Source organism: Nothobranchius furzeri, chromosome 14 (genome assembly GCF_043380555.1).
Source record: "Nothobranchius furzeri strain GRZ-AD chromosome 14, NfurGRZ-RIMD1, whole genome shotgun sequence".
Lineage (NCBI taxonomy): Eukaryota > Metazoa > Chordata > Actinopteri > Cyprinodontiformes > Nothobranchiidae > Nothobranchius > Nothobranchius furzeri.
In genome coordinates this window covers 42839728-42858449 of record NC_091754.1, presented here as the reverse complement: position 1 = coordinate 42858449, position 18722 = coordinate 42839728, and the positions used below count along the sequence as shown (strand labels likewise).

The 18722-nt window shown below is 47.2% G+C and overlaps 1 protein-coding gene across 6 annotated transcripts; it reads left to right on the top strand.

The window, feature by feature from the left end:
• Positions 1–4696: 4696 nt before the first annotated feature.
• gtse1 (G-2 and S-phase expressed 1) lies at positions 4697–17280 on the top strand. Of its 6 annotated transcripts, none has more exons than XM_015975610.3 (12): positions 4697–4764; positions 5109–5146; positions 5238–5295; positions 5397–6012; positions 6112–6273; positions 7861–7999; positions 9593–9967; positions 10416–10467; positions 10724–10939; positions 11027–11252; positions 14649–14765; positions 17003–17280. In XM_015975610.3, the coding sequence occupies exons 2-12, from the start codon at positions 5125–5127 to the stop codon at positions 17087–17089; spliced, it is 2070 nt and encodes a 689-aa protein (XP_015831096.3). In that variant the 5' UTR covers positions 4697–4764; positions 5109–5124; the 3' UTR covers positions 17090–17280. The 6 variants fall into 6 exon arrangements, with proteins under 6 accessions (XP_015831096.3, XP_054590124.2, XP_015831095.1 ...); XM_054734149.2 differs by having other exon boundaries at positions 4722–4764; positions 5112–5146; XM_015975609.3 differs by having other exon boundaries at positions 4723–4831.
• The last annotated feature ends 1442 nt before the right edge of the window (positions 17281–18722 follow it).

The window sequence follows — 18722 nt, the reverse complement described above, 5'->3', positions numbered from 1 at the left end:
TGGTGGTAATGAAGGCGTGGATGACAGTTCCCAGATGTTTACGTGATAGCAGCGGCTTAATCCTAGCTATTCTCCTGAGATGGAAATAGCAGGATCTGATTTTTCCATTAACCTGGGTGTCCAGTGTGAGCTCAACATCCAACTTCACCCTGTCACACCCTGTCCTGTGTCCCCATTTGGTTCAGCCTGTGTCTCTGTTGATTGCTCCCACCTGCCTCTCGTTTCCCAATCACCCAAGCTCCCAGCCCTCCTGTATTTAAACCCCTCCAGTTCTGTGTCTCTTGTTGCCTCATTGTTTGCATGTCCCGTGTGTTCGTGATTAAAATCCCTCTAAAATCGTTTCTGCCTGCCTGCCTGCCTTCTCCCCTGCATTTGGATCCTCACCTCCGTTCCACTCACCGGCACGTCCTGACAGAATGAGGCAACCTCCTAGAGGATCCAGGGGGGAGATTCTCCCCCGGGAGTGCCTGCCCCGGTTCCTCTCCTCGGACCACCGGCCGGCTTCTCCTCCTCCGGCGTCGCCTCGCCGCCGCCGCCGCCGTCACCGGACTTCAGCTTCGGCGATCCTCTCCACCCTCCTGGAGCCAGATTAGGGGTTGGGCTGGGAGACGCTGCCAGACCGCTCCTGCTACGTTGGCACCAGACCGGCTGTGTGCTCCCCGGAGTTGGCCCACGGCGTGGGGAAGGACGCCGGGCTCCACCGCAACCCTGCGTCCCAGGACGGAGCAGCGAGCTCGCCGCTGCCCCGGCTCGGTGCACCAGCTTGGACCCGCCCCTGTCAGACCAGCAGTCCCGTCTCCGGTCCAATCAGCGCCTCCGTCATCTGCAGGCAGAGGAACCATGCCTACAGTCCAGCTGACGGAGCTCGCAGTCTCCAGGCGAAGCTTGACCGGATCCGTCAGCTCGTCAGCCTCCGGGAGTTCCTGCTGGACACCCTATCCTCCCCGTATCTCCAGGAGAGAGTTTCTGTCCAGCCAGCGGCCCCGCCTCCAGTCCAGTCAGCAGCTTTCTCGTCTCAGAGCCAGAGGAGCAAGTCTGCAGTCCACCCAGCAGAGCTCACCGGTCTCCAAGCTGAGCTGGACCGACTCCGTCAGATCCTCAGTCTCCAGGAGTTCCAGTTGGACAATTTATCCTCCCTGCTTTTCCAGTTACCGGCTCCACTAGGTCCCGCGCCACCAGTCCAGTCAGCGCCAAGTCCAGCGGTGGTCCCGGAGGTCGCACCGCATCCAGTTCTGGCGGTGGGCCCGGAGGTCGCACCGCGTCCGGTCCAGCCTATCCAAGCGGTCCCGTCTGCAGCAACTCCTCCTCCACTCCAGAAGCCGGCGGTCCAGAAGCCGGCGATCCAAAAGCCGGCAGTCCAGAAGCCGGCAATCCAGGAGCCGACGGACCAGAAGTTGATGGAAGTCGACGCCCCCAGGCCAGAAGTCGACACCCCCAAGCCAGAAGTTGACGCCCCCTCCAGTCCAGAGGTCGACGCTCTCTCCAGTCCAGAGGTCGACGTTCTCTCCAGTCCAGAGGTCGACGCTCCCTCGTGTCCAGAGGTCGACGCTCCCTCATGTCCAGAGGTTGATCCTCCCTCGTGTCCAGAGGTTGACGCTCCCTCGTGTCCAGAGGTCGACGCTCTTTCCAGTCCAGAGGTGGACGCTCTTTCCAGTCCAGAGGTGGACGCTCTTTCCAGTCTAGAGGTCGACGCTCCCTCATGTCCAGAGGTCGACGCTCTCTCGTGTCCAGAGGTCGATGTCCCCTCTAGTCCGCCGTCTCCAGTCCCGGAGGTCGCATCGTGTCCAGTTCCAGTGGTGGTCCCGGAGGTCGCACCGTGTCCAGTTCCAGCGGTGGTCCCGGAGGTCGCTCTGTGTCCAGTTCCAGTGGTGGGCCCGGAGGTCGCTATGTGTCCAGTTCCAGCGGCGGTCCTCGAGGTCGCACCGTGTCCAGTTCCAGCTCCAGCGGTGGTTCCGGAGGTCGCACCGTATCCGGTCCAGCCCTTCCACGAGGCTCCGGTCCAGCCCTTCCATGAGGCTCTGGTCCAGCCCTTCCACGGGGGTCCGGTCCAGCCCTTCCACGGGGCTCCGGTCCAGCCCTTCCAAGAGGCTGTCTCTGGTCCAGCCCGTCCAAGATGCGTTGTCTCTGGTCTAGCCCGTCCAAGAGGCTTTGTCCCCGGTCCAGCCCATCCAAGAGGCTTTGTCTCCGGTCCAGCCCGTCCAAGAGGCTTTGTCCCTGGTCCAGCCCGTCCAAGAGGCTTTGTCCCCGGTCCAGCCCGTCCAAGAGGCTTTGTCCCCGGTCCAGCCTGTCCAAGAGATGCTGTCCCCGGTCCAGCCTGTCCAAGAGACTTTGTCCCCTGTCCAAGAGGCCTTGTCCCTGGTCCAGCCTGTCCAAGAGACTTTGTCCCCTGTCCAGAGTCTTTATCTCCGGTCCAGCCTGTCCAAGAGACTTTGTCCCCTGTCCAAGAGGCTTTGTCCCTGGTCCAGCCTGCAGAGACTTTGTCCCTGGTCCAGCCTGCAGAGATTTGTCCCCGGTCCAGCCTACAGAGACTTTTTCCCCGGTCCAGCCTACAGAGACTTTGTCCCCGGTCCAGCCTGCAGAGACTTTGTCCCCGGTCCAGCCTGCAAAGACTTTGTCCCTGGTCCAGCCTACAGAGACTTTGTCCCTGGTCCAGCCTACAGAGACTTTGTCCCCGGTCCAGCCTACAGAGACAATGCCCAAAGATCCATCTAAAGGGTCGACGTCTCCAGTCTGAGAGGATGACGTCTTCCCCTTCTCTCAAGAGTTCCAGTCTCAAGAGTCTCCGTCCTCTCAAGAGTCGTCGTCCCCGTCTACGCCCTCTCAAGAGTCTTCAGTGCCCCATGTGTTTCAGTCTCCTGTGTCCCGTCCTCGCCTCCTCCTCTGCCGCAGACGCTGGCCCCCAAGAGCCCACCGTCATCTCCTCCTCTGCAGCAGACGCAGGCCCCCAAGAGCCCGTTGTCGCCTCCTCCTCTGCCGCAGACGCAGGCCCCCAAGAGCCCGTCGTCGCCTCCTCCTCTGCCACAGACGCAGGCCCCCAAGAGCCCGTTGCCGCCCCCAGGCTGGTGACCACAGCCTTCTCAAAAGGCGCTAATGAAGGAGAGTCAATCCCTTGGGCACATCCATGTTTGTATTTCGGGCAGAACAGGATAGTCTCAGTTTTATTCTGGTTGAAGAACAATAAATTTTGAGCCATCCATAGCTTGACCTCCTCCAAGCAGTCCAAGAGTGGTTTAAAAGAACTTGAGTTATTGCATGATACTGGTAAATAGATTTGACAGTCATCCGCATACAGGTGAAACTTGATGTTGTGCCGACGAAACAAGTTACCCAGCGGCAGCAGATAGAGGGAAAAGAGGAGAGGTGCCAGGACTGATCCCTGAGGCACTCCAAACTGCAAATCAGCAGTATCAGACGAACAGTCCCCCAGTCTTACACAAAAATTCCTCCCTGACAGGTAAGGTAAGATTTTATCCACTGGAGTGCTAAGCCTGATATTCCCACCCAGTGCTCCAGTCGACCAATCAGGATATTGTGGTCTATGGTGTCAAATGCCGCAGTCAAGTCCAAGAACACCAAAACCGCAGCCTCCCCAGAATCGTTTGCTATCATGATATCATTCAAAACCATCAACAGGGCTGATTCTGTACTACGGAGAGACTTAAACCCAGACAGAAAAATCTCTAGCATCTCATTTTCATGTAGAAAGGATATCATTTGGGCATACACAAGTTTTTCTAAGACCTTAGCTAAGAAAGGCAGTGGGGAAACAGGCCTATAGTTAGATATGTTCGACGAATCTAGGCCAGCTTTCTTCAGCAGAGGGCGCACTACTACATGTTTAAAAGAGCTGGAAACTTCACCGACAGTAGACTGCTATTTATAATTTCTAAAACATAAGGAGACACAGCTGGAAAAACTTATTTTAGAAGTTTAGCAGGGATTGCGTCCAATACAGAACCAGATGGTTTCAGACTATTGACCACCTTCTCCAACTCCATGAGAGATGTTGGATAAAAGGTCTCCAGGAGCCCTGGGGCAGGACCCCACAGAGGAGGGTAGTAAATGGAGGGTGGGATCGAAGCCTTCGTCCTCCCCACTTTGTCCACAAAAAAGTTGAGGAAATTATTGCAGGATTCTGTAGTGTACTCAAAGACAGCTTTCCAGAGTCCTGCAGGTCTGGCAGAGAGGTCATTAAAGCTAAAAGACTGGACTTGTGAATGCAAATGAAAGTTCAAGAAAAAAATAAGAGGATTCATAGGAAAATAAAAGTAGTAACTTGAGTTCTAGTTCTGATGCAGAATAAATGTTTATTAAAGTGTGCTTGGTTCTAAAGGAAGGGGTGTGTGGTGTGTTTCATTTTGAAACAGGTTGAAAACAGGAAGTGATGTTGAGTTGAGGGAGTTGGAGACTGATGTGGTTCATGGCTCGAAGGCGACTCACAAGTGTTTTATAAAAACCAAGTAAAATTGCAACATGCAAGATAAAGGAAAATATATTTTCGGGCTTTAATAGTTCAAAGTTACTTGCAGAGATTGTTTTGGTCAATTAAAATTTGTTTTTGTAGCACATTGCTTCATGTTGAATCAAATAAGTGATTAAAATAATAAACATTTAATATAATATTTAGGATTATTTTTCGACCTGCGGTTAAATGACCCTTACCGGTTTCTATACAAAACCCAACAGAGTCCTTTCTTTCAACCAATCACTGTGTACGTCTGTGTCACGTGATCAGCAGTGCAGCAAATTTGAATTATTAGCGAGGTGTGTGTGTGTTTTGTTACGTTTTAGTGAGGAGTTGGAAAAATATTGGTGTTCAATGATACTAAAGGTTTGTGTTTTTGCAATAGTAAGGCTGTGACAGCGCGAGAGTTCAGTGAGACGGTGAAAGAAGAGTTTTAGCTCTAAATCGTTAGTTTTAAGTTCATGTCCGGTATTATTCAACGTAGCTAAAAGCTAGCGGGCTAGCTAGCATTACACCAGCAAGGCAACGTTGAGAGTTGGAGATACACTATAAGCCCTCTGTTACTGTCTGTCCGCTCGTGTCATTACCTAGAGTTTAATGAAAACGTCGTTGACTGATCTAGAAACTTCTTTTTACCAAACAGAAGAGCTGAAAGCGGGATGGACTGTGGAGCTAACCGAGGTAAGTTGCTGGCCTCGGGTCAGTTTTTATGTCTCGTTTCTTTTGCTGCATTAACGAGCGTTATGCTTACGTCACTTATTCCCCTAAACAGATGTGCTACTTCTGCAAGACGAGGAGTTCGATTTCGATGTTACCCTGTCACCTGACAGGTAAAACCCGTCTAAAACTCTTGCAAACGGATCACGTGCCACCCAGATGTCGGCATTTTAAAGTCATTGTCTTGTAATGTGCGGATCTGTTTGTTCTGCAGCACTAAAGGTGATGATGACGATGAGGTGTTTGTTGATCCTGTCAGTCATGCAGAACGCTGTGCCTCCGTTAATGTAGAATCTGAGCTGGAGGAATACGGAGCGTGGGCAAACTGGACCCCACTGACAGGTGATCAGCTGGAAGTTGTGTGTCAGGAAGCTCACAGACTGGCCAGCCAGCTGCAGAATGGAGAGCCGCATAGTGGTCACACAGAAGCTGCCATCATCAAATCAAACACCGCTCCTGGAAGAGAAGAGTTTGTCCAAGATGCAGAAGCTAAAGTGGGCTTACTGGGTCAGAGCGCCAGAGTACTCAGCCCCGTCAAACGAGAGACCTTCTGCGTGCAGGACAGTCCAATGAAGCAGCTGCCACCCGCCATCCAGCGCCACCTGCTGAGGGGGAGCATCTCTACCACTGCTCCATCAACCCGTCCCGCTACCAGGCTCAGTACTTCCAGTCCTTTAGTTCGATCCAGAGCTCAGCCACATACATCTCTGAGAGGGAAAGCCTCACTGGGGGTTGCTGTTGTGCTTCCAAGCAAGCCCCTTATTCCCCCAACTTCGTCCTCAGCCAGCAAGAACAAAGTGGAGAGAATGACACTGCAACCACCAAGCAAGGTGGAGAAGTTTTTGTTTCATACCTGTTTACTTATAAAGAGTGAGAGGCGGGATGATTTAGTTGACTGTACATGTCTTGTTTTGTATCTCCTGAGTCAGGTAGCTGGAGTTCTGAGACGAAGCCCGTCCACGCGCTCCATCAACAGGGCTGACTCGAGTGAGGACTTGCTGTCTGATTCAATGAGTGTGGCCTCTGACATCAGCGATTCCTCCATTAATTCCAGCTTGTTGGGAAAACGCACCTTAGCTCCGCCCACCAAGGTATCACCATGTCTGTTTAAACAGTCTGAATTGAATTATTCGAGTACTGAAATGTGAACTTGTGCCTTTCTGTTTACTGCTAAACCACTTTACAGTGATGCTGTGTCAAAAACTAGTATCAATTATCTCCTTTTCCACTGAAGAACTCCTGGTCCTGTCCAGAGGTTACCTAAAGTAATGTTTTTTCCTGCCCTACAAATGAAGGAGAAGGAATGTTGGTAGAATTTCATGTTCACAAAAAATTTTCAATCGTGAAAGTAAATCACTCCGTGTGTGTGTGTGTTATTATATTTGTACTGCAGTGCCTGACTCTCACGGGCTTTAGCTTGACAAAACCAGGTGTAGGGCTGCCACTAAAGACTACTGTCTTCACCGGTCAACAAAATCTACAGTTTTAATGCAGTTCGGGCCAGGGTTCGGTTGGGATGTGCTGTCCTGGTGAACCATAGCACGGTGTAATCTGTGAAACCATCAACCGTGTTAAATCCTACTGTTGCTGCCCCTTGGCATCCAAGAGAAATAAGGAGGGGAGCTTCGACGGGTGCAACTTTTTATTTGCGTCAGGCTGTAGATGCACACATCTCATTCCCAGAATCGCACCTGGCGCCAAGCACTGTGCAAACTCCGTGAAAACTGAAAATACATAATTTACAAACAAATTAAAGACAATCGCTGACAAACATCAAGAGCAACAAACAGAAACAAAGAACAAATACCTTGCTCCTCTTGCCATGGGGTGCAATCAAAGTAATGTCACGCAGAGGCTTCGCACAGCAAGACCATAGACTAAATGTACAAGCATTTGTTAGAGCGACACGTTCTTATTTAATCAATTTTAATCAGAATACCCTCACTTACGTGGAAGTTTGGTCTGCTGCAACGCGCCAAGCCAGGTGGAATGCCAACGCCACGTCCACATCCGGTTTAACGCCCACTTATACGCAATTGAATGAGTGACGTTGACAATCCACCTGCCTGCAGCCATTTACACCTACCACAAACAGTACAAAGGATTTTGTAACATTGTGATACCAATAATTGAGGATAAGAACAAACTCTTATTTATGCTTTTGAAAAATCTTGAATATTCAACTTACTGTAAATTTCAGATATGTAGACATTCATGAGATTTATTTATTTATGGTATTAATCGTATTAAAGCTACAAATCTGCTAAACAATCTAGCTTCAAACATTTTCTCCTAACGTTCTAACGTAGTATTTATATAAATGTTTTGTGGAGATTAAAAAGAAATGAAGTGCTTCTTCCCCTTTTGTCTAAAAACCTCAGCTAATAACTGCTCTCGTGGACCATCCGGTTGTCGGTCTCACCAATCCGCCGCACCTCCCTTGGTCCTCCACTCACACACCCATGTCTTTAGCAGCAGAACAACACTGGTGTGAGAGGCTCTCTGCTCAGGGGGGGTTGTCTTTCAGAGTCTGACTCCTTCGGTCTTTTGAAAACTTTGAAAACGTAACTAGTTTGACACGAAACCAACATGGATTTGGCTGATTGATGACTGCAGCCTCCATCAGCTCACGTCCGTCTCCTCCGGTAACCACTGTTGTTGTTTTCATCCTCTCACAGAGTATTAGAGCGAGGGACTTCTCCGGTGTTAAAGCTCTGCCTTGCCAGAGCAGGAGGATGAGCGATGTGAGGAAGTCGTCCTCTTCATCATCATCTGTGTCCAGCTTCAACTCCAGCATGTCTCTATCCCCTGCCAAAGGTACATTAGCTGCTAAAAGCTCACATGATGAGCAATCAGCAGCCCAAAGAATGTGTAAAGCAGCGTCTAAGTAATGTGTTTGTGTTGTGAGTTCTTCAATAATGACACTCTTTAGATCTTGAAGTGGCTCTGATGCATTTTAGCTTCTTTTACCACGGGATGTAGCCGGAACAGCCGGCTCGCTCACAGTGACTTTCAGATCTCATAACTCGCATCACTCACCCGAACAGACACATAGGACAACTTCTATTTGCTCTCATCATTACAGACATTTTGAAGCAGTACAGAAATATTTGATGTCAACATTAATGATGAATGAGTGAATGTAGATGGATTATACTGATGTGCCTGTGTTATTGTACGCCTTTCAGAGCAACGGTAGACATAAAATCTGATCAAATATTACAGATGGCCCTCTTGAAATTTCATGTTGTTTTTCGAAAGTTTAGGTAATGTGGTGCTTTCACGTCTGGGCCAGCACGGACCGGACCGAGTAGCTTTTAAAGTGTTTACATCTAGGTAACCTTGTATTTTGCCGCGCTCATTCAGTGGGTTTTTTGGCCCACATACTAAGCTTTGGGCTGAACTGGTCCAACACGCCCACTGCCAACTGATTGGCCAGCTCAAACACACACCTACTGTTAGAGGGAGCCTCCGATTGGCTTCCCGCATGCACGATTCGTTTTGGTTCTGGATACTGAGAAGTCACTGCGTGATCATTCCACAGCTTACTGCTACAGCGGTGCGGTGCAGGTCGAAGGCTATAAAACCTTTCTCCATGCCTGCATCAAACCCCGGATTTCTGTTTTTGTTGTCATGGTACCCCTAGGAATGCTGCAGATAAGCCAGAATAGGGAAGATGCAAAGTAATCATAACATAGTTTGCATTTATGGCAGAAAGTGGTTGTGTAGGAGACAGGATGTGATCCAGAAACACCTGAGCACACTTACATGACAGATGGGATTTGTAAAGCACAACTTACATAGGCAGAGTTTATTGGTCAGAAAATTAGTTTACGTAAGTCTTTTTTTGTAAATGAGGCTCCCAGGGGAGATCCAACATTACCCAGATGAAGAGAAGCAGGGCTTAAAGGGACTTTATGGACTTTTGAATTTTTATGCTCGTGATTGCCCCCTCAGGCCAAAAGCATAACGGCAGCTTCAATAGTAGGCTCTTGCACGAGGCGCCCATGCTGTACGTGCACACTCCTTAACGAAAATAACAGCTGAGACAGTCCCGTGTGTGTGTGTGTGTGTGTGTGTGTGTGTGTGTGTGTGTGTGTGTGGCTTTGCACATACCTGTAGTTATCGTCCATTTATCGTTATCGAGGTGAAATAGTTGTTAGATATTTTAGATATCGGCCTGCCCTGGTGCAGTTCAGTGTGAAGCTGCTCAAGAACCATTGAAACCAGTTTATAAGCAACAGCATCAAGTGTTAAACTCTTTAGTGCTATTTTAACTTTCACCAAACCAACCAGCTGTCCAAATTAACTCGTTACCTGGTAAACACTCTTGACTAAGTTAGCGTAAACCAGCTGTGTCAGCATTATTGCCATCCAGTCTGGAGTTGTAGCTCTTCTGTCTCCCCCTAGGTAAACCGAATTCCTCTCTGAACCGGAATCGGAGCACCCCCGCTGGCCACACCCCCAGCAGCATGAGTGGAGCCAGTCAGAACAGAGCTCGACACTCCACTGCCTACGCAGCAGCAGAACCAACTTCCTCTGGTGCCAGCCGCCGCTCTTTGTCTGCCCAAGTCAAGAGTCTGTCTGAGGCTGAGCGAGCCAGAGCCGTCAAGTTCACACCTGTGAAGAGAGCCCGGATCGCACCATCTCAGCCAACACCTCCAAGGAGACTGGCCTCCACGGGTTCAAGCCGACTGCAGAACGGAGTGAAGTCCAAACCCAAATCTGAGGCACTGGCGCCTCCAATGCCGCAAGCAGCAGGAAAAGCACTCTGTACTGCAGATGGTGAGAGAGCTGCTGCTTTCATGTTTATGCAGGTGGAAAATTACTATAAAGTCCCGTTAGTTGTCACACTGGTGTGTGACATTCGTTCTTCATTACCCGTCCTCTGGGGGACCGGTGAACTGCAGACACAGTCGCGCTCAGGAATCATTTGGTGGTTTAACTCGATCAAACCTCTTAATGTTGGGTGTCAAGTGGGGAGGCATTGGGTCCTGTTTTTAAAGTCTTTGGCATGACCCGACTGGATTTGAACCCACGATCTCAGAGTGGACACTCGTACCACTAGGCCACTGAGATGGTGCACTGGTTTACATCATGATGAGAGAAGAATCCTGTCAGATTCAAGTTATTCTGCTACTGAACTTGTAGATTTGTGCTTTTAAAGTCATCGTCCAAAGCAGTGGGTGTGTTCTGAACCAAACGTAACTGTACTTCTGTCCCTCGTCTCCAGATGGATCAAAGGTGTTGAAGTCAAAGAGGCTGTCAACCTGCAGCACTGAAAGGTACGATACCGCCTAGACCTCACCACTGACCGTGTCACTGCTGCTGATCTTCGCTTTGGTACTTTTGCTTTCTTCTTGACATTTTAGTTGAATGTTGGTGGGTTCAGGATCAGGAAGGAAGATCTGTGCTAGGGTTTGGGTTCAGAGTTTGTGGTTAGCTGGTTTAATAAATGATATGGTGGGTGTTCGTTCTGCTTTGTGCTCAGTTTCAACCTTTTTACATGAGAGAATATTTAATCAACTACTTTTTCCCCAGCAGTCTTCATGTGAAACAGTCGGCTGGCTCTCTTACGCCCTCTGTGGGCAGCTGCAAGTCTGTGCTGGTGGCGACACAGCGCCCATCCGCCCTCCCCACCCCCGCCAAGTGCAGGGCTTCGGCCATTCCTGCCCCCTCCAGCCAAGCCCGGGCTGTCAGGTCCCGCTCCAATATCACGCCCACCCCTACTTCAGCAGGCAGACAGCGCAGCTGCAGGTGAGAGGTTTGAAGCTGCTTTTAGGAAGAGGGGGTGGTTTTGTTTCGGGGAAGGGGTTTTGTGTTTGATGTTTTATTTTTCTGTAGCCCGATTCTGAAGGACTCAGAGGAGGAGGAGTTTATAAATCCCCCTGAGATTAAGCCCTTCTGCCTGGAGGAGGAGGAGGTAGTTCCCATTCCACCCTCAAACACTGAAGAGCCCATCCAAACGGAGAACACGGATGTCAGAGTGTCGACAGACACCAAACCGGCCCCCACCAGAGATCTGATGGACCTGGAGACAACGGAGGAGAGTGCGACCAAAACGCAGGAGGTCAGCAACAGAAAAGCCTGAAACTTTTTCTCAATGTTGTTTTCAATAGAAAAGAAACTTTTTGGTTGTTTCAAGTAGCGATGGGTACCGAATTGATTCAAATGTCAAAGGTACCCATCCCTAGTTTCAAGGGGACTTGAACGGGCCCCCACACACACCTGTGCACTTAAAGGGTCGGTCACCCGCTGGGTGGAGTCTTACTTCACCCACACTCACCTGTCGGTCCGAGAGAGTGGCACTGAGGCAGTGATTAACAACATACGTGTTCTCCGAGTCTCTCAGTCAGAGAACAAAGCTGTTAACGTGTGTGTGGGGGTGTGTGTGTGTGTGTGTGCGCGCACAGCAGCAGAGAAGCTGCAGCAGACTGGAGGATTTTCCTTCCACCTCGTTTGCTAGAAAAGAGGAGGACATTTTTAAGGAGGCAAGTGGCTCTGAGCCATGCTGATTTTCAAAGATCCATCAGAGATTATCTCTTATCTGTGCAGCAGCAACACAGTTTTTATAGGGAGCATGAGTCACTTCCGCATCACGAGTCCCCAGAAGAACGAAAAAATGAGTGCAAGTCAACAGGGCTAAAAAAGCTATTTTCTAATCCGCTTTGCCTCACGCCCTGGATCACACACACGTTGTACTGAAATTAACTGAAAAGTAATGATGGGGGTTTCGACCACGCCAGTCGCGTACTTTGAGATTTATTAGCTTGTAAAAGTTCGTAATTGGCATGACTACAAACTCGAAATCGGCACGTCGCATATGTGACATCACCATAGGGCTGAACGATTTTAGGAGAAAATTGTAATTTTTCAAGCAGAAATTGCAATTTTGCTTCAATTGACGATTTTCTGCAAACAAAGGTCCAACTTGCTAAGCCATCATGTAGATGAAGTTAAAAGATGGTCTAGCTTCTAATCTAGTACAACAAATCGTTCACATTAATATTTACTATTTAATCACACAATAAAAACAGTTAAAGCTATTAATATTTTCTCCCATTATTATTATTATTTTTTTTTTCTTTTATGTGCTTGTGAAGCAACTTGTGATTTTTATCTAGAGAGGAGCTTCATAAAAACGTGTTCTACTCCAAAAATGCATGGAGGAAATCTGTAGGTAGAAACAGCTTTTAAATGTATTAAATAACAAATGCACACAGTTTTCCTGCATTACCGCAGCAGGCTGAAGCCGTCTGATAGCTTTTCCTCACCACAAAGTCAGCTCTGTGAGAGAGACGCACGCATTCCGACACCTTAGCTTGTCTGAACTAATGTGTGCCGTCAGAAACATTCAAACCATTTTTAAAAGAGAAGTTGAGCTTTCAGGTCAACTAAAGTGTGCGACTCCGCACTCGCGCTGACGAAGCATAAACCAAGTCAGCCTGAACCTGCTCCGATGTGGGAGGAGTCTCTCTCAACTACGTTCTCTCTGTCCTGGGCTCACCTACGGTGCCATTCTTATCGGCTCTAGCAGCGCTGTGTGTGGGAACATAAAACAGGGAAATTAACCTGATCATGCAGCTCTGTCAGCTATGGAGTTCGGTTCGGCTCTGGACGGTACACCCCACCCCCCTCCCACGCGCTGGCTTTTGCCGCCGCTGTAATACAGGGTGAAAACCCCGGATGTAAAAAAAAGTTACACAACTGATCCTGGATCAGTCAAAACCACTAAAACTGCAGCTTTGACAGTCACGTGATCGTGCTGTTTGAAATTGCAATTTCGGTCCAAAAACGATAGATCGTTCAGCCCTATGTCACCATGTAATCTCCTCTCCCCTAGCTTAGCTGCTACTTACCACATGACCAGATTTATGGTGGTTTTTTACTCCTGTGGGAAGTTTGCTGAACTTGCAGCCATTTTCCCTCAGTTTTCTCCGTGTCTGGGTTGATGACGTCACTTTCGTGAAGCGCATTTGTAGTCCTGGACTTGTTTTCACACAAAACCTAAAATATCCGTCGTCCCTCCGTTCGAAAATAAGCGCGTTCTTGGTATCAAAATCAATCTTTAAAATTCACAGACGACATATGTGAAATCCATGTCACAAAACAAGCGGAATTTGAAAATAGCGTTTTTTCTTTGCATTCAGTTGTTGGTTCTTCCGGGGACCCGATGTGGAAGTGAATTAGGCTCCCTGTAGATCTGGGCATGTTTAATGTCATCCTGGAAGAAGGATTCATAGCTCGCTAAACTCACAGCCATTCTTTTCTCCTTCTCCGTGCCCGGTGTGATGACATCACTATGGAGAGTATTTGTAGTCTATTACATCTTTTGACACAAAACCTAAAGTAGCACTTGCCATACCTCTGAAATAAGCACTTTCTTGGCATCATAATGTGTCTTTAAAATTCATGGACATTGTATGTGAAATCCACGGCACGTATTAGACGGGATCAGAAAATAACTTTCAGCCCTCCATAGTTTCCCATGAAGTTATGGGCTGTAGGGCACCCATGGTACGGAAGTAGATGGGCGTGACTATTGTAACAGAGTAGCAATCATGATCAACTTTTTTCACATACATATGAATAAACAGCATAATGTGAGAAGAACAATTGTAAAATGATGTGATTTAGCTGTTTTGGTCAGCTAGAGCTTCATGTTGCTTTCAGACGCTTATATAAGGAAGTGAAGTGCTTAATGTTCAGCCGTGACTGGTCAATGAATGAATTAATGAAAAAGTTTTTATCCTCCAGATGGAGCTGTCTGATAAAAAAGTGGCCTGTCTTTGTATAGCGTCGTTTTAGGGTTCTACAACCCCCCAAGGCGCTTCACCACACAATCAGTCATTCACCCATTCACATGCTGGTGGGGATGAGCTACGATGTAGCCACAGCTGCCCTGAGGCGAACTGACAGAAGTGAGATTACCAAACACCGGCGCCACCGGTACCTCCGACCACAACCAACAGGCTAAGTGGGTTAGGTGTCTTGCCCAGGGACACAACAGCAGCGTTCTCTGGTGGGAGCGGGGATCGATCCTACAACTATCTGATTACTGGACAACCTGCTGTGCCTCCTTAAGTTCACCCGAACTTTATATCAATAAAACAGTGTTTGTATAGTGAAAATACTGTTTACATGTCACTGCACACTTTGCAATGTTTACATTTGAACATTTTCAAGAATGAAAACTGTCTGATAAAACAAACATATAAACCAAGCGCAGACTCCATAGTAACTATAACTATTTAACCGTTAAAGGGGCAGCATGTCAATCTCAGTTGCTGCATTGGCTTCGTAATCAGTCGTTTTCTGGGGGCCCTGGCCAGCTCGGGGCCTGATTAAATTGCATTGTTGTAACGGACCTGGTCATAGGTCACCTCAAAGCGAATCCAATTCATTTAATTTCCATGTTGAAGCCAGAAGTTGTAAGTTTAACTTACCTTAAACTGCTTTCTCCCAGGTTCTTCTGCTGGACCTTACACCTCCGAGTCTACAGCCCCAAGAGAAGCTCCTCATTGATCTGACCAACACCCCAGAGTTGGTCTGCAGAAATGAGAAGAGCGGCACTACAACTCAGGTACCTATCAGCCTTTTTCTCAAAAGGCCTGTTTCCATTGTCTGAACGTCAGGGGAAGTTCTGGGAGGGAGAAGATGAATGGGACATATGATTAGGGCTGCTCAATTAATCGAATTTTAATCACGATTACGATCTGAGTTTTGAACGATTATAAAAACAAAGCAAGCCGATTATTTGCTCCTCCCACTTGCGCTGCCCTGAGTTGCAAATGAAGCGCTCCTCCCACAGTGTTGCCAACTTAGCGACTTTGACGCTATTTCTAGCAGCTTTTCAGGCCCCCTTCTTGACTTTTTAACTTAAAAGTACCTGGCGAACACCTCAGAAACATCTCTGGTAACCTTAGCTACCTTCTGGATAACTGTCGTCAACATTTCCTGCAGGTTAGCTAAACACTCCGCCTGCGCTCCGGACCGTTCTTCAGGACATTAGGAAAGGGAATGATGCAGTGTTGTGTCGGTCGCTAAAGAAACGGCTTTCAGAGTCTGCTCTGTTGGATTAACCAGAGTGAGTGACACACACACCGCACCTGCAGACTCCTGAGCCGCTAAAAACGGCTAAATGTGCGCGTGTGGCGCGCTAAACACACGTGCAGCTTGCCCCGATTGCTGTGAGACCGGGGTGGGGGGTGCAGCTGTGGTTGGGACAATTATTACATTAACTGATGGACCTGTAAATAAATAGTTTATAAATAAGGTAGAAATAAGTTCCTCACACTGATAAATAATAACTAATCTCTCTGAGGACACGGTGCTAGTGCACTCTCCTACAGCACCTTGACATGACTCAATAAATGTTATGCAACATTTTGTGAACATCAATTTATTTGCATGTATTTGTTATAAATGCCACTGTATAATTCTTGCTGTCAGTATTTGCAAGATATTGGTATTTGGGTCTGTACTGGTTAGACTTAAATGAGTTAAACCAAGGTCTATAGCCCTTGGGTCATAAACTATGAGTTATAAGTATATTGGTCTTTTTATACTGGGAATCAGGAGTTCTTTTAGTGATCATCTTGTTTCTTATTTTTGTCCTGATTGTGCCCTGAGCAGTTTTATGACTGAATAAAAACAAATGAAATCAACATAAATTGAAAAATCGTCCTAAATGATCGTGAGCTCAATTTCAGTCACCATAATCGTGATTATTATTTTTGCCATAATCGAGCAGCCCTAATTTGGGGTGACTTGTTCTTTGAAGTATAATGAAATATGGTAATAAGACAAGTCTAAACTACAAACTGAAATATAAAGTGAACATAATATTAATGTAAACAGTCACATGTTGAGGTAACAGGGTTAACTAGCTTCATGTAAAGGTGCTGTAGTACAGCAGAATCACTGTTAGTGAGACCTTCTATCAGCAACGTTCAGTTCAGTGATGCTCTTGCATAAAAGCTGTGTAACAGCCTGGTGGTGTGTGTTTTTATTGCCCTGTATCGTTTACCGGATAGAAGAAGTCTGAAGAGATGGTTAGCAGGGTGGGTTTGGTCCTTTAGGATGTTTGTGGTTTTTCAAAGGCAACGAGTGGTGAAAATGTCATCCAGGGCAGGCAGCGGTGTGTTTATTTTCTTTGCTGCTTTGATTGCTCGTGGCTCCAACCTGCTACTGACCCTTTACCACTCATCCATGGAGAGCCTGCTGCCCTACTGCATCACAGTATGGTACGGCAGCTGCACCATGACAGACAGGCAGAGGTTTCAGAGGGTTGTAAAGGCAGCATAGAGGATCATCGGCTGGCCCCTCCCCTCCCTGATGGATATTTACACCTCCCGCTGAGGAGGTAGAGCTAAAAGCATCATCATGGGCAGCTCCCACCCTGGCTGTGACTGTATGACCTGTTGCCCTCTGGGAGGTGCTACAGGTGCATCACAACCAGGACAAAGAGGCACAAGAACAGTTTCTTTTTCCAAGACGAGAGTCATAACCACTTTAAACTCTCACATAAACTGATACAACCTGACTTCAGGTCTCCTGTCCGCTCACTAATCTGTGCAATATCTGATATCCATATGCTATTAACAGTGACCGCAATACCCAGTATGTATATAGCACAACTTTGCACCATTTTTCATTAGTTTTACTGTTTGTGTTTGACCGGACAGAAGGAGCTGCTTTTTATCTCCTTGTACTTGCGTATAGTGACAATTAAAGGCATTCAATTCTATAATGCATGTCTGTTGTATGTTTGTGATTAAACATTTAATACGTTTTTATTCTTGTGTTTTGTTGTTCCAGCTGATTGACTTGAGCTCTCCACTTATCAAATGGAGTCCAGACGAAAAGAAAGAGAACAGTGCTCCCCTCATCAACCTGTCCTTCTGAAGCACGAGATCTCGGCACGTTTCTGCCAACAACACATCAGATCTAATGAAGCAATATCATTTACATCTTCACTGAAGCAGTTATGACTTAAATGACTTCATTTTAAGTTTCCTTTAGTTTAACTAATTGTACTTTTATTTCTTTCTGACTTGCTACTTTTATTGTTTGAATAAATATTTTGGATGTTCCAACTGGATCGTTTCTACTTGAGTCTCTGAATTACAAACCTAAAGATGACAGAAAGCAGGCAGCACATGAAGTGGATTAATAATAAAAACCTAACAGAATCTGGGTGCTGCTTTTTCTTCTCTTCCACATCTGCTGGTTGAGCTTTTCTAACATGCTGAGCATGAGTCAACAGTGGCAGAGGAGAGTTAAAACTTCTGTAGCCTCAGCTCAACATGGATTTGATCTCCATTCAGGTGAATCAACTGTTTGTTCTCCCGTGGTGGAATGCTTTATATTGTACTGGAGTTAGAGGTTTGCTGCTGTCTTAATACTCCAGTCGCAGACATATCAAATCTGTTCTAGTCTTGTTAGATCTCAGTGCTGCTTTTGACACAGTAGATCATTATGTTCTTTTAGAAAGGCTTGAACATGTTGTAGGGATCAAAGGAACAGCGCTAGGCTGGTTTAAATCCTACCTGTCTGATAGATTTCATTTTGTAAATGTACATGACAAATCGTCTTCATACTCCAGGGTTACTTGTGGAGTACCACAGGGTTCAGTGCTTGGACCAATTCTTTTTACTATATCTATGCTTCCAATTGGTAAAATCATTAGACATTGTGAGATAAACTTCCACTGTTATGCTGACGATACTCATTTATATCTATCCATTAACCCTGATGAACCTAATCGGTTAGTTAGGCTTGTCTTGAAGAAATAAAAAATTGGATGGCTCAAAATTTTTTGCCTTTAAATCAAGACAAGACTGAAGTTCTCATCTTTGGACCTGAAATTCAAAAACAAAAGTTGCTTAGCCAATCACCTGATCTGAACGGTATTAAATTCATCTCCGAGAACAAAGTAAGGAACCTTGGTGTTATCTTTGACCAGGTCAAAAGTCTTTGGACATGTCATTCAAATCCCACGTTAAACAGGTTTGTAGGATTTCGTTTTTCCACCTTCGGACTATTGCTAATGTAAGCGGGTGATGGGTTGTGCGCATGTGCCGTTAACCTTGAACTGTCGGACTGGAGGTTGGAGTCACTAGACTGTGTAGACCTTCATTCGTTCGCAGACTGCTGTGGTGTTAACAAGTGAAGCTTCCAAATAAACGGAGACGTGTTCCCGTACTCCAAAGGTATTTTTCGCCTATCTCTTCGCAGGACCATGTTCGGAGGCTCTTTTACCGGTATGGACGAGGACAAGCAGAGCCCAGTTTGGACTGAGGACGTGTGTAACATCAAAGTGGAGCTGCCCGCGCCATTTTGTGGCAACGGTCGTAAACGCTTCGCTACTTGGATTAAACAGTTTGAGGCTGCCGTTCGCGCCCAAACGCGAGGAGCGGGAAGACGGAGCTACACCGCCACTTTGGCTGCTCTTTTGCCCACTAGTATGGACGGGGCTGCTTTCCTTTTGTGGGACAGCCTTCCTGCAGCTACGCAAGATGACTGACCGTGTTAAAGA

Bases quoted from the DNA above. Each gene is read 5' to 3' on its own strand.
- gtse1 (XM_015975610.3), top strand. From the start codon at position 5,125: ATGGACTGTGGAGCTAACCGAG. The intron at 9,968-10,415 runs GTGAGAGAGCTG...CCTCGTCTCCAG, and splicing joins AGCACTCTGTACTGCAGATG to ATGGATCAAAGGTGTTGAAG. The intron at 14,766-17,002 runs GTACCTATCAGC...TTGTTGTTCCAG, and splicing joins AGAGCGGCACTACAACTCAG to CTGATTGACTTGAGCTCTCC.